The sequence below is a fragment of the Dermochelys coriacea genome, chromosome 3 (genome assembly GCF_009764565.3).
Source record: "Dermochelys coriacea isolate rDerCor1 chromosome 3, rDerCor1.pri.v4, whole genome shotgun sequence".
In the NCBI taxonomy this organism is placed as follows: Eukaryota; Metazoa; Chordata; order Testudines; family Dermochelyidae; genus Dermochelys; species Dermochelys coriacea.
The window spans coordinates 159010851-159027242 of record NC_050070.1 but is presented as its reverse complement, the minus strand read 5'-3'; the positions used below and the strand labels follow the sequence as shown (position 1 = coordinate 159027242).

Genomic DNA, 16392 nt, shown 5'->3' with positions numbered 1-16392 from the left:
TGAAGCCAGATAGGTCATTTGCCCCCACTGCTTCCCTTGGAAAGCTGTTCCAGAACTTCACATCCTCTGATGGTTAGAAAGCTTTGTCTAATTTCAAGTCTAAACTTCCAATGACCAATTTATATCCATTTGTTCTTGTGTCCACATGGTACTGAGCTTAAATAATTCCTCTCCCTCTCCGGTATTTATCCCTCTGATATATTTATGGTGAGCAATCATATCTCTCCTCAGCCTTGAGTCAAGCTCCTTGAGTCTCCTTTCATAAGACAGAGTTTTCCATTTCTCGGATCATCCTAGTAGCCCTTCTCTGCTACCTGTTCCAGTTTGAATTCATCCTTCTTAAACATGGTAGACCAGAACTGCAAACATATTCCAGATGAGGTCTCGCCAATGCCTTGTATAACGGTACGTAACACCTCCTATCTTACTGGAAATACCTCGCCTGATGGCATCCCAAACCACATTAGCTTTTTGCATGGTCCTATCACATTGGCAGCTCATCCTGTGATCAAGCAATGCTCCAAGGCCTTCTCCCCTCTGTTACTTCCAATTGATGCGTCCCCAGCTTACCAACTAAATCTTGTTATTAACTCCCTAAATGCATGATCTTACATTTCTCACTATTAAATTCATCCTATTGCTATTACTTCAATTTACAAGGTCATCCAAATCTTCCTAAAGATATAACGGTCCTTCTCTGAATTGGGCAATACCTCCCAGATTTGTGTCATCCGCAAACTTATTAGCACACTCCCACTTTTTGTGCTGAGGTCAGTAATAAAAGATTAAATAAGATCTCCCAAAACCGATCCCTGAGGAACTCCATTGGTAACCTCCCTCCAGCCTGACAGTTCACCTTTCAGTATGACCTGCTGTAGTCTCCCCTTTAACCAGTTCCTTATCCATCTTTCAGTTTTCATATTGATCCCCATCTTTTCCAATTGAACTAATAATTCCCCATGTGGCACCATATCAAACGCCTTACTAAAATCAAGGTAAATTAGATCCACTGCGTTTCCTTTGTCCTAAAAAAATCTGTTACTTTCCAAAGAAGGAGATAGTTGGTTTGGCATTATCTACCTTTTGTAAAATCATGTTGTATTTGGCCCAATTCCATAGACCTCAATGTCCTTAACTACTTTCTCCTTCAAAATTTTTCCAAGACCTTGCATACTACAGATGTCAAACTAACAGGCCATGTAGTTACCCGGAATCACTTTTTTTTCCTTTCTTAAAAATAGGAACTATGTTAACAATTCTCCAGACATATGGGTACAACCCCCTGAGTTTACAGGTTCATTAAAAATTCTTGCTAATGGGTTTGCAATTTCATGTGCCAGTCCTTTAACATTCTCGATGAAGATTATCTGGGCCCCCAATTTAGTCCCCATTAAGCTGTTCAAATTTGGCTTCTACCTCGGATATGGTAATATCTACCTTCATATGCTCATTCCCATTTGTCATGCTACTATTATCCCTAAGCTCCTCATTAGCCTCATTAAAGATTGAGGCAAAGTATTTGTTTAGATATTGGGCAACATCTAGATTATCCTTAACCTCCACTCCATCCTCAGTGTTTAGCAGTCCCACCTCTTCTTTCCTTTTTTCTTCATTATTTATATGGCTATAGAACCTTTTACTATTGGTTTTAATTCCCTTTGCAAGGTTCAACTCTACATGGCTTTTGGCCTTTCTCACTTTATCCCGACATGTTCTGACCTCAATAAGGTAGCTTCCTTGCTGATCCCTCCCATCTTCCACTCCTTGTAGGCTTCTGCTTTTTCTTAATCACCTCTCTGAGATGCTTGCTCATCCAGCTTAGTCTACAACTCCTGCCTATGAATTTTTTTCCCCTTTCTTGGGATGCAGGCTTCTGATAACTTCTGCAACTTTGACTTGAATTAATCCCAGGCTCCTCCGCCTTTAGATCCACAAGTGCTTCAGTCCAATCCACTTCCCTAACCAATTTCCTTAATTTTTGAAAGTTAGCCCTTTTGAAATCAAAAACCCTAGTCGCAGATTTTTTTTTTATCCTTCCGTTCAGTTTGAACTGAATTAGCTCATGATCACTTGAACCAAGGTTGTCCCCTACAACCATTTCTTCTAGGAGGTCCTCACTACTCACCAAAACCAAATCTAAAATGGCACTCCCCTCCTGTTTGTTCAGCAACCACTTGGTGAAGGAATCCATCAGCTATCGCATCTAGGAAAATCTGAGCCCTATTATTATTACTAGGCACTTGTCCTCCAGTCTATATCTGGGAGGTTAAAGTCTCCCATGATCACGCAGGATCCCACTAGTATTTACTTCATTTAAAACATTAAAGAGGTCTCTATCCATATCCAAATTAGATCCCAGCAGTCTATAGCACACCCCAAGCACTATCCCGGTGAGGCTCTAGTAGCTTTCTTTCCCAATGTTGTTTTTGCCCAGTATTAGACCTGCTCGGGGACAGTGTCCTCTGATGCAAGAGATTACCCAGTGTGCACCAGCAGCGAGGCTCTCCCACTAACAGCTGAAATCACTGAGAATGTGTTAAGTGGGGGGCCCGAAGACATACTAGTTGTGGCTAGCAGGGCGGCTGGCGGAGGAGGCGTGGCAAGTGGCCAGCAGGGCAGCTGGTGGAGATGCCAGAGCAAAGTCCCGCAGAGAGAGGTGCAAGTGAGTGTCTGCGCAAGAGAGTGCATAAGGTGCCTCCTACACTCCCCCCCCCCCCAAGGTAGGAAATGAACTCTGCAGATGCACCTCTGAACTCTGGGTCTGCACTGTCCAAGGGTGTGAGTGTGGTGCAGAGAAGGGGACGGGCACATGTAAAGGGACCTTTGGGTTGCTGGACTTAAGAAACTGAGGGGAAACGGATACTTGCCCAACCTTACTTGGTGGTGGGGTTTTTTTGCTCATGGTTTATGTTTATAAACCCTGCTTGCGGTGTTTCCCGAAATTAATGCCTCATTATTTCCCTCCTTTTATTAAATGCTTTTTTTTTTTTTTTTAGACACTCAGACTCTGCTTGCGAGAGGGGAAGTATTGCCTCTTAGAGATGCCCAAGGGGTGGTGTGTAATTGTCAGTGGGTGAGGCTTGAGCCGGATTTGTGTTGTATTGTTGAAAAGGAAACTGAAGAAACTGAACCCGGCCCTTGTTGCTGCCAATTCTGACTGGCAGAAGGGTTACATGTATTTTCAACAGCTTAAAATTAACTACAGCTCATCAGTGAAATAAGTAAACAGAAAATAAATTTTGAGCTGGTCTGAGCTTGAGTTCTAGCTATGTATGTGTAACTATTTTTATATACATTTGTTTGACTGCACAAATGGTGTAACTGTGATGTATCCATTTGAGCAATAAATCTACTGTATCTGCACAAAGATGTTTAGAGGCCATGTTTGAGAATTTGAAACAGTTTCCATATCTCAACTAAGGCAAATAATACTTCCTTATTCCATCAAGATGTTGTGAAGCCAACAGATTCAAAATGTTATCAATATTATTAGCAATGTTACAAAATGTATTCAAGTGTAAGGATACTATGGTGTCTCTGATTGCAACTCGATAATTAAGAATGCATTGAGTCTTGTACTTAAGCATAGGGAATGTCACAAAAACTGCAGTATTGTTAAGTAGGAACAGTGGCAAAAATGTAAAGATTTAAAGATGATCATTTAATGTCACGCGTCCCTTTCCTTTATTTTTAAACACTGTGTTCAGTCAGATAATCTCAGAATTTTCTGCTTGGCTTCAGAGAGATAGCCATTAGTGACACTGCTATAGTTTGCTTGGTTTGTTTCAGGGCATGTATCTCCCTTTGTAGATGAATCACCACCATCATCTGTGGTGAGAAAAAAAATCAAGGGACTTAGTTACATCAAGAATGCAAACTTGTGATAAAGTGTTTAAACAGCGATTTAAGGTTTTATGGTTACAAAGGCTGGCTGATACAACTTGATAGGGAAGATGAAATAAATAATTTAAATTGAATAGGTATACATACAATTTTTGTTTATATTATTATTTTGCTTAATTTAATAATCTGTTGTTGCTCAGGGTAGGCAACAAAAGCAAAAGGGGAATGGAGCTGGGAATTTCAGTATAAATACAGTCTAAATATTTAACATGCCTAATTTATTTATTTTAATTTGTTTACCAATGTTTCCATCCAAAAAGGTCTGGGAATATGCCACAAAATATTAAAAAAATTCATGCAAGCGCAAATGGGCTGATGTCCAAAAACGTCAGTCTCCCAACTCAGGCTCTCACACCACATCCTTCTGTTCATTAACCTTCCCTTCCCTCCCCATCCAAAAAAATAACTTGGGATATAGGATAGTTTGAAATTCTGTTGACCTTACTTAACATACAAAAACCATGAAAATTATTCAGCAATATAATAAATGTGGTTTTTAATTTTTGGTTGGAAGAAACAGCACTAGATATTTGCATTTAAGTCTTGTGTAATAAACAGGAAGGGAAGACCCTATAAATGTATATAGAAATACACTGATATTAAGAGTGGCAATACAATTAAATAATTTGGAAATCAAGAATGCTTCTTGAATATTATTTAAAGAAAGTTACATTTGCCCTTTGATGGGAATACCGTCCTGTCTTACTATGTTACTTATAGTGCTAGTATTTTCAACAATACATTTTGTTATTATTACAAAAACAAATAAAACAGTAATCTATTTCTGCTTGCATCTTCTCCCTACATGTCAGCCAAGTCATTATCTGCTCAGTTTTACTAACACAAACGAGGTTTCATTACTGTCAGACACTACAGAACCCATAGAGGTGTTAAAGAGTAAACTATGTCTCTAAGGCCTCATGCCTCATCCACAATTGCATCTAAATTCTGATGTCAGACTCTTTTATGCTGATGAAGATATATGAAGCAGAAAGGAACACAACTTCATTCCAGCTGGTAGGCGGGATTTGCAGCACTAGCAGCCTTTATGAATCCTGTGTTTGGGACAAACTGATTCTTTTAAGGCCTACGTTCTGTATTCTACTTAGGGAAGAAAGGCAAATTAATACAATAGAACATCAGAGTTACAACACCTCAGGAACGGAGGTTGTTCATAACTCTGAAATGTCTGTAATCTGAACAAACATCATGGTTGTTCTTTCAAAAGTTTACAACTGCACATGACTTGATACAGCTTTGAAACTTACTATGAAGAAGAAAAATGCTGCTTTCCCTTTTATTTTTTTTAGTAGTTTACATTTGACACAGTACTGTACTGTATTGCTTTTTTTTTTTTATTTTGGGTCTCTGCTGTTGCTTGATTGCATACTTCCAGTTTCCAAATGAGGTGTGTGGTTGACTGGTCAGTTCATAACTCTGGTGTTATAACTCTGAGGTTCTACTGTAAATATGCGCAAAAGAGTTTGTGAACAGTCTTGTGGGATGCTAAGGGTCCCACAGAAATCAATGGCAAAACTATTATTCATAGATTTTAAACCAAAAGGACCTTATGATCATCTAGTCTGATGTGCCTAACCACAGGCCATAGAATTTCACACAGCAATGTTCTGTATCAAGCCCATAACTTCACAGGGAACTACTGCGTATGTTTTGGGAAGATGTGCTATCTTGATTTGAAGAATTAAAGTGATGAAGACTCACCATATCCTTGATAAAATGTTCCAGTGGTTAATTACCTTACTGACTTAGATAGGAACATGGTTTTTCCCTAAATGCATACTCACCTTCATATGGAACCAGAAAAACCAATTTATTCCTAATCATCAACTCTGAGGCATATATCTTCAGACAGTGGAACATCTACAGAGCATGCCTACACAACACCAAATCACGAGATAACATTTGTGCTTTTGAATAAAGTCCCTGATCCTGGAATACTAACACATGTGAGTAATCCACTGAAATCAGTGAGACTATTTAAATGCATAAAGTTACTCTCTCACTTAAGTATTTGCAGAATTGGGACTACATCCCCATGCTTGGCTGAGATAAGTAATGATACATTCAAAAATTTTCCTTTATAGGCACATCAGTTATTAGACATTTGGTTCTATTTAGACTTAAATATAATTGAAATATGCAATCATAAAGTAATGTTTAAAACATCTCCATAGAGCTCTGAATGTACCGATTAAGTTTATATACAACTACTCACTTATGCTGAAAAATCAAACATTATAAACACTTCTTTGATTTGTAGAGTGAGAAAATAGTTATGAAAGTCATTGACCAGGAATAAATACAGAAACTCAGGTGTCACTAGGATAGAGATGCTCCTCTAAAACATAGCTAACGATTAGCATGAAAAGAACGTAATGGTTAATAGTTGCGATTGTGGGAAGTTTTCGGTGTTCACTTAGCCTTTCATAGATACAATTTGATACAAATTTGCCTTTAAGTTCAATACAGAGTGAGGGTCACAAATTCACAATACCCTCTTGGTACTGAAAGCAATTTTTACAGCTCACATCTAAGCTGGCTTTTAACTTTAAAGGCATTGACCAAAAAAAGACTAACCTTTAGTCCTTCCAGTTCACTCTCCAGCTGTTTAGAGTACTGCTCACTTTCGCTCACGCAATTTCCTGTCCTTGGATGCCTCAGCAGCTGCAGCTTCAGCATGGACTTCCAGCTAAAAAAAAGGGTAAGAAACTTTTTTTCCCCCCAAAACAAAGTTATATTTTTTGGTGTAAAAGTTGAATTTTCAATACTAGTAGTGAAAAATTCAAAGCCCTAAAGAGAAACTAGATTTATATAGAAAGTAACAATCAAATGAATAAAGAGTAAAAAGGTACAGACTACAGCTTGAATATATTTTTAAAAGGCAGTGAAGTAAGCATGAATTATTGTATGAAAATCCTCCACATATAATTACTCCCTAAGGACTTACAAACTCCTTTTCACTACTTACTTCTTTTTGAGTCTTCTGTTTCCGTAACTCTTGCCTTAAGATTTCCACCTTTTGCATCACCACGTCCTACTCTTTCCTCTTTATCTCGAACCTGGCGGGGTAAGTTTCTGTTTTTGAGAGTGCAAGTCGGTCAGCCGCTCATTCATCTCTGAGAACTCCTGCATGGCCAGTTTCCGCTGGCTGGGTGCATCTTTTAGCTCTTGGTTTGGGATTTTAATCTCTCACTAGACTCCATCAGTTCCTACAGTTTAAAAAAAAACCTATAAAGTATTAGGGCCAAATTCTTCCTTTGGATGTGTGCATGAGGGTTTCACTGAAGTGAATGGGAGCCACATATATCGATCCAAAGATGGAAAACTGGTAACAATATATGACACCGACCAGGTTGCTTGCAGTGATAGTTCTTTGTAAAGGTAGTCGGCCAGATTATGATCAGTTGAAGTAAGTGGAATTGCTCACCTATACCAATTCTAAATTTGGCCATTATGTAGATTTAAAGCAAAGGCTTTGAATACATTTAAGATCCAATCAAATACATGATCTTTGCCTTAGGTGTCCAGTAACTCTTAACAAAAGTAAAAAAATATTGCATCATTAATTTATTTTAGCTGTCAAATAAAAAGCAGCTGTTAAGTGAATGAAAACAAACCCTTTGGGAAGTCAACCTCCTCCACACAGCATTATAAACTCCCATAAACTTTAGGCTTGGCAGGATTCAATTATCATCACTACACATCAATAAATGTTGATTTCACTGTACACTCACAAACCTACAAAAATATTTCCATTTATAATAATCGAAATTTACAGATAGGCCAAGTAACAAAAATGCTTGTTGAGAATTTATTAGAGTTTTGATTTAGGGATATTTACTTTGTATAGTTGGACAAGTGATGTTGCAACTTGTGTTTTATAAAGCATTAAGTTTTTGAATCTCATCATCTACTGTTAAATAATTATTGTGTGGACTACCTTCCTTGCATGTATGTGAAATGTAAATCTATAAAAATAAAAAAATCTGCTTAAAATAAACATTGATATTATTGGTTGAAATTCTAAAATAATAAAAGCAAATGCTGCTAAGCCTACATATATATACACCACAGTATCGAATGTTGTAGCAAGTAGCACCAACACAAGTGAATTATCCCTTTAAGGAATATGGGCATATAGGAAGTCTATCTAAATTCTGTGGATAACTCTCCAGGATAACACCACTGACAGAGTTTAGAGTAAACGCTAAGAATAATATACTCAGCTACTGGGATAAGACTGAGTCTCCACAACAGTTTGGCCAGATGTCATGAAACAATGAAAGACCAGTGCAGAAGGAGTGAGGAAAAGAGAGCCTGAATATGAATGCAACAGGGAATAGAGGAAAAAAATAATTTGCAACTTTGCTGGCTACACAAGTCAAGAGCATTTTCCAAATTTTCTAGCGTGTCAAAAGAACCTTAATGCCCAGAATCGTCATGAGGAGGGAGGGAGATGGTCTCTCTGGCAGATATGAAGACACACTAAGGGCTTTGTAGGTCAAAACCAACATCTTTAACTTCATTTGGTAAATTAGCACCCAAAGCAGAATCAGGGCACTAATTTAATGTTTTCATGTTGAGAGACCCTGTTTAATAAGCATGTTTCATATTCTGCATGACATCCTGTTTCCAAGTTGATTTTACAGTATAGCCCCATGTAGAGGTCATGTGAAAAAGCATGTATTTATGGGTAGCAAGATCTGCATACAAGAGAGAGGATTGCAACCACCTGAGCAGATAATAAGAAAATAAGGGGACGAGGAAGAAGAAATGGCAATGGTGAAAAAATATTGATTTTTTTCCTCCAAATATTTCTTAAATCCTCAGATGTGCAGATCTTCCTTCTCCCTCCCCTGGAAGTGTCCATATACCACAAAGTCAATGTTTCTTGAATAGCTGGAGCAACATTTCCAGACTTCAGTTTAAATCATTACTCTGTAGTTGTTCATCTATGCTTTGCCTGCTAGCCTTTATAATTATCACCTTAATCTGAGGCCAAGAAAGGCTTTCTGTGCAGCCAACATAGAGATCACTTCATGGATCTGTTTAAGGTCTGGAATCAATTTGCTAGGACCACACATATGACCAATGCTTTAAGTAATCTCTTTGTGTCAAAAAAAAAAAAAAAAAAGAAGTCAGAATGCAGAAGATGAGAGATACATTTGTATCACCTTCTAATTAATTTTATTCTGCAAATGAGATGTTAAGACAACTCTCATTTTAAGAGAAATATAATAAAAGTAAAACTGGCTTTATTGTCTAGAAAGATATTTAACAAAGCACTTTGTACCTTATTAAGATCCTCTCTCTCTTGCTTCAGTGATCTAATTTGTTTCTCAAAAGCCTTGATTTGTCTAGAAGCATCATCTAATTCTCGTCGTGCAGAACTGGCCTCCTCCAGTTGCTGTTCCAGCTGACCAGAATCTAAAAAAAAAAGGTAATGCTAAATATGTTAAGAGGAAATCATGCTTACTATCCATTAGCACAGAGTTTGGATGGCCTAAACTATTTTCATTTGCATTCCCTTATGCAGGTAGTATGACAAATATAATCTCAAACTAGGGTTGCTGTTTCGGGGTCTCTAAAATCTATGGTTTTTGATTGCCATGTTTGTTTTTAATGTGATGGAACAGACACAGTTACAACATGTTATAGTGTGACATGCCATATGACATGCATTGTCATTTTATTATGTGATATAATATGGCTAATACCACCTCATTTCATAATACAGCATGACATATGTCTTTAGCTATTGTACACTAGGATGCAGCATATTACCTGACACATTTCAAATGACACTGTATCCTAAAATGTTTTTTCTTCCCCCTTCAAGCAAAAAGAAGCAGCAAAAAAGTGCTGGGTTACTCAAGAGCTAACAAGTCTTCTTCTGTTGTTGATATCCAAATTATTTTCAGATGGTTTTATTTCCAGAGTTGACACCATTTGTGTTTATGTGACCTGCTTTGTTTATTATTACTGTAACTTCAGGAAGGCACATATTTCTGAAAATGGTTTATTATAAACTGTTACTCACTTAGAAAACAAAAGTAATTTTCAAAGCATATCCAAATTATGTCAAATATAAGTATACCCAAAAGATACAACTTCAAAAGCAGAATTGCAGAAAGTATAGTAGACCACAGAGAAGTTTGTGAGGGAAAGGAAAATGCATCATAAGTTAATTCCTGTTCTTTGCTACCTCTTTTCTTAAAAATTCTTAAAATTTGGATATATACACAACTGTGGGTTAAATCCTGGCCCTATGAAATCAATGTGAGTTTTGCCTTAACATTAATGGGGCCAGGATATCACCCCATATGCGTGTATCTACATAGTACAAACAGAAAAACATACACACTTTTAATAAAAGTCTAAAGACCTTACTTTTACTACATTTTCAAAAGTGCAACTTAACAGCCTGGCTCTTAAAGCAATCAAATACAAATACCATACGAATACAAATACACATATGTACACACAATTTTTAAGAGCTGCAAGTTTTGGAACACAAGGATTTTATCGGCAGATGAATAACTTAACTTTTATCCCTATAAACACTCTCTACTGTTTTAATTTGTTGACTCTTATTTTAAAACCTTAAAAGAATGTGCTTAAACTACAGATAGAGCTCAATGCCAGAAATTATTAACTGCCTGTCTCATGTATTCTACTCTGAAGTCACCAGCAGAAGAAAGTTTATATGTAGTTATACTGAGCCAAGATAAATCTCTCTTCTATGCGTGAACTACTTTCTTCCATAGCTTTATTTTCTTTCTTCTATTGCTATCCTTTATATATTTGGCAATATGAAGGATTCCTCAAAGTTTTCTTCTATGGGACTTACAGAACCATATTATATGTATATAAATATAACTTTAACCTCAAAAATTGAAAGCATATGTTTGGTTGTCATTTCCTGGAAGACTGGAGAGACAAAAATGTCATGATTTACGAAGGTCTCATTGGGGAGAGCCCTGAATCTGACACATTTCTAAATTCATTTTCACTATTTTCAGCAGGTGCTCATTATTAGACTAGTCAAGAAAGCAGGTAAAAGACTTGAACCAAAAACTGATAGCTACATTTTAATGACAAACAATAACTCTTCATCCAGATGCAGATATCTATGGATATAAAGCAAATATCCGTAGATATGCAGGGCTCTAATTATAGGCTTAATTCATTAGTCAGAGGGATGGGCCCAAACTGCAAAACGTGAATCTGAACTTTCTTAAAATTCAGAGGGCCTAGGGTTTGTGTTTAGAGATAAGGGCCAACCAGAATGTGGGCTCTAGCTTCTGGTCTGAACTCTCCCAAAGTTTGGAAGTGTTCAGATATGACTATTTGGTTTGGACCCATCTCTTCTCAATAGCCAAGTTTTATAATAAATGTTGAAAAAAGCATACGAAAACACCTACACTGCAACATTCCTGTCCCATCACAAACTTTTATTGGATGGGATCATATTAGTCAGAACGTAAGAAGCAGCCCAGAATATTCTATAATTCAAAGTTGGACCAGACAAGGCATTCAAGTATACATTGTGGGGAAAAACCATGCCTTGGCAGGGAACAGATTAGGTAACCGTACAGCTCTTTTTTGTCTCTTATTTCTGTAATCATACTCTACTTACAGTAAGTTAGAACAGCAATTCTTAACCGGGGACTGGGGCACCCTGGGGGGCCTCAAACAGGTTTCAGGGGTCCGCCAAAATAAACCAGAGAGGAGAGCTGGTGTTAGATTCGCTGGGGCCCAGGGCAGAAAGCTGAAGACCAAGCCCTGCCGCCAAGTGCTGAAGTTGAAACCCAAACAACTTAGGTTTGCAATTGCCCTGCTTGCTACCCCCTAACGCCGGCCCTGTCTTTTAATCTACTGGATATGCAGAAAAACAGTTGTTTGGGGCACAGGTGGGTATTGGAATTTTTATAGCATGGTGTGTGGAGGGTGGGAGAGGCTCAGAAAGAAAAAGATTGAGAACCCCCTAAGTTAGACAGCTAGTTTGCCTCTCTTTTTGTTAATACCTTTAAGTTTTTGCCTGAGAAGCTTAAAAATTATTAGTTCCAACCAGAGAGAAGAGCACATAATGTATGTACAAGTAAAAAACACACATCGTTACTTAAGTGATGTGCATAATGAAACTGAAAACTATTAATAGATATTGATTTCAATAACAATACAAAACAAAAAAAACTGCAATAAAAAAATTAATCACAATTAATCGTATACTTCTCACTTTATATTTATTGTTATTACCCATACTTGCACTGTAAAAAAAAAGAGTAGTAATATTTTTCAATTCATGTTATGTAAAAGTACTGTAATGCAATCTCTTTATCATGAAAGTTGAACTTACAAATGTTAAATTATATACAAAAAATAACTGCATTCAAAAATAAAACAATGTAAAACTTCAGAGCCTAAAAGTCCACTTAGTCCTACTTCTTGTTCAGCCAAACTCTCAAACAAGTTTGTTTACATTTGCAGGAGATAATGCTGCCTCATTCTTGTTTACAATGTCACCTGAAAGTGAGAACAGGCATTCCCATGGCACGGTTATAACTGGCATAACAAGATATTTATATGCCAGATGCGCTAAAGATTCATATATCCCTTCATGCTTCAACCACCATTCCATGCTCATGACAGATTCTGCACGATAACTATCTAAAGCAGTGCAAACTGACACATGTTCATTTTCATCATCTGAGTCAGATGCCACCAGCAGAAGGCTGATTTCCTTTTTTGGTGGTTTGGGTTCTGTAGTTTCCACATTAGTGTTGCTCTTTTAAGACTTTTAAAAGCATGTTCCACACCTCGTCCCTTCAGATTTTGGAAGGCATTTCATATATTTAAAACTTGGGTCAAGTGCTGTAGATAACTTTAGAAATCTCACATTGGTACCTTCTTTTGTTTTGTCAAATCTGCAATGAAAGTGTTCTTAAAATGAACAACATGTGCTGGGTCATCATCTGAGACCGCTATAACATGAAATATATGGCAGAATGCGGGTAAAACAGAGCAGAAGACGTACAATTTTTCCCCAAGGAGTTCAATCGCAAATTTAACTAACACATTACTTTTTTAACGAGCATCATCAGCATGGAAGTATGTCCTCTGGAATGGCAGCAGTATCTCCCATAACTTGTTTATCTGAGCGATTTGTTGAACAAGTAGAAGGACTGAGTGGACTTGTAAGCTCCTCAGTTTTACATAGTTTTATTTTTGAGTGCAGTTATGTAACAATAAAAAGCTACATTTTTAAGTTGCATTTTCACAATAAAGAGATTGCACTAGGGTACTTGCATGAGGTGTACTGAAAAATACTATTTCTTTTGTTTATCATTTTTACAGTGCAGATATTTGTATTCACAAATAATAATATAAAGTAAGCAGTGTACACTTTGTATTGTGTTGTAATTGAAAACAATATATTTGAAAATGTAGAAAAACATCCAAAAATATTTAATGCATTTCAATTGGTATTTTATTGTTTAATAGTGTGATTAAAAGCTGCGATTAATTGTGATTAATTTTTTTATTGCAATTTTTTTTGCGTTAATTACTTGAGTTAACTACAATTAATTGACAGCTCTAGTTGCAATTCTGCCGTTTACCAGGCAGCAGAAAAACTGACAATATTAAAATTCCAGCAGCTGCTTTGCTGCTACCACTCTGCAGCTACAACTAATGCACCCACCCAATACTTGTATGCAGTGTAGTTGTAGCCATGTCAGTCCCAGGATATTAAGAGAGACAAGGTGGGTAAGATGGTATCTTTTACTGGAGCTCTGTATAGCTCGAATGCTTATTTTTCTCACCCACAGAAGTTGGTACAATAAAAGATAGTATCTGCCCACCTTGCCACCCACTACTTCATGTATATCTTTAGGATAGGTTTTAGCTTTGTTCGATAGGAAGTATTGTGAGGTGATGGTAGCTAAGTAACTTAATTTCACAGACCAATAGAGGAGTGGATTGCATATTTAAATCTATTAAATCAACTATTCAATTTATGCTACAGATCTGTAAATTTCTACTAACTGTGTTGCCAATGAATTATTTATATCCCTGACTAGGAAGCATGCCAAAGAAATATATTACCCTACTTATTTAGAGCCGTAACATTCCCTCTTGTGGAAAAACCCATAGACAAGCTAGTTACTTGGAAAATTCAGCAATAATTTGAGGGTTTAGTGTCATAGATGTAAGGGTTATGGAGAACCAGGAACTGTCCTCTGCAGGCTACTAAAGGAGCACAGAGTTCTGCCAGGAACCCTGCAGAGGCTTAAAAACTCTCACATCTGAGGAGGGGAGTGATGGTAAGGGGGAGTACAGAATGAATGCCAGTGGACCACCTCGGACTAGTCAACAGCTCTCAATTCTGCTCTCAGTCTCTCCTGTCCTTTATATAAATATTCACTGGAGCAGGGATGGGTCTCTCCCCTCCCAGGTAAATGCCCTAAGAACCAGGTTAATCCCAGAATAGCCTAGCGCCTCTCCCAATCTCTCCTGCTGAAGCTGTTCTACGTTGTAGAACTATATAAATATTCACTGGGCCAATGGACAAGAGAATAAGAATGACTCTATAGTTTGGTGATTAAGACACTCATCTGGGAGGTAGGAGATGTGGAATCAAATCCTCCTCTTAATCTGGCAGCCACCTCTCCTGCCTTCCACGTGCAAAAAATCCCCAAAGCAGAGAATCTCAGAGCTCAGATCACCCAATTTAGGCTCATAATACAGGGCTAAAAAAGGCTGGAGCTGGGCTCTATACCCTAGTGCTGGGTTGTTGGGTTTCAGTACCCAGCCTTCAACCCAAGCATGAGTGTCTACACCACCATTTTTAGCCTTGTGGCGCAAACTCTGTAACCCTGAGTCAATTGACCCAGGCTCTGAGACTTGCTGCCATGGCTTTTTTTTTTTTTTTTTTTTTTTGCAGTTTAGACGTACCCGTGATCACCAGGCTAAAGAGTCATTCTTACTCCCTTTGGCCCAATGAATATTTATGTACTGTATCTATATAAAGTGGAACAGCTTCAACAAGAGAGACAGAGAGGCTAATCCCAGAACATTTTATATTCTGGTGGTTAGGGTACACGTTGGGGAGGGTGGGGGGAGATGGAGGGCTAAATTTAAGTTCCTGCTCCCATGGGGGTTCAAAACTGAGTCTCTCACATCCCCAGCAAGTGCCCCAACCACTGGCCTAAGAGGAAACACCCACCAACCCATCCAAAGATGACCAGACTCTTCCAGTTTGCTGAAAAATTCTGAACATTTTTGGAAGTGAACTTATTTGTTCTGATTTTTTGGTTTTCTGGATGAACTGAAAAAATATCAATGATTCACCCCCTGCTCTAGTCCACATTAATGTATGCATTAAAATATAACGCCACCCCACTACCATGCAGAATAATTCTTTCCTGACCATGACCTCCAAAACTTGCATGGCCCAAACTATACAAAGTTCTCACATAAACGCGTCTGTAGAGGAAAGAAAAGGAGTACTTGTGGCACCTTAGAGACTAACAAATTTATTTGAGCATAAGCTTTCGTGAGCTACAGCTCACGTCATCGGATGCATTCAGTGGAAAATACAGTGGGGAGATTTATATATACACAGAGAACATGAAACAATGGGTGTTACCATACACACTGTAAGGAAAGTGATCACTTAATGTGAGCTATTACCAGCAGGAGAGTGGGTGGGGGAGGGGGTGGACTTTTTGTACTGATAATCAAGGTGGGCCATTTCCAGCAGTTGACAAGAATGTCTGGGGAACAGCTTGAATAGAGACCGGGGGGGGGGGGGGCTTGAATAGAGACTGGGAGTGGATGGGTCATTACACAAAGAAACTATTTCCGCATGTTTATTCTCCCCCTCCACCCCCCACTGTTCCTCAGACGGTCTTGTCAACTGCTGGAAATGGCCCACCTTGATTATCACAACAAAAGGTCCCCCCCCCCGGTAATAGCTCACCTTAAGTGATTACTCTCCTTAAAATGTGTATGGTAACACTCATTGTTTCATGCTCTCTATGTAAATAAATCTCCCCACTGTATTTTCCACTGAATGCATCCGATGAATTGAGCTGTAGCTCACGAACGCTTATGCTTAAATAAATTTGTTAGTCTCTAAGGTGCCACAAGTACTCCTTTTCTTTTTGTGAATACAGACTAACATGGCTGCTACTCTGAAACCTGTAGAGGAAAGGGAGATGAGGACATTGAGGAGCTGAGGGATGCAATGTCCAGCTCTGCCAAGCTGCTGTGCTAAAAACAGAGCATAGCCGCAGTAGCACAAGTGGCAGGAGGGCCTATCTGGCCCGTGTATGTACCTAGCCTCTCTGACTTGGGAAGACCAGCCCTTTTTGCCACTACACCTACACTCTATTCTTAGTGCACGAGTGGATGAGAGCTAGTGTGGGTATGTCTCCTTGAGCTGGGAATCACACCCCCAGCTTG

At 38.2% G+C, this 16392-nt stretch overlaps 1 protein-coding gene across 1 annotated transcript in view; it reads right to left on the bottom strand.

The window, feature by feature from the left end:
• Positions 1-16392, bottom strand: part of CDC42BPA (CDC42 binding protein kinase alpha) — a 328701-nt gene that overhangs the window by 103720 nt on the left and 208589 nt on the right. Inside the window, 7 exon segments of the mRNA XM_043511659.1 lie at positions 6502-6552; positions 6554-6613; positions 6893-6964; positions 6966-6989; positions 6991-7094; positions 7097-7133; positions 9218-9351. Coding sequence (XP_043367594.1) covers positions 6502-6552; positions 6554-6613; positions 6893-6964; positions 6966-6989; positions 6991-7094; positions 7097-7133; positions 9218-9351 — 482 coding nt within the window.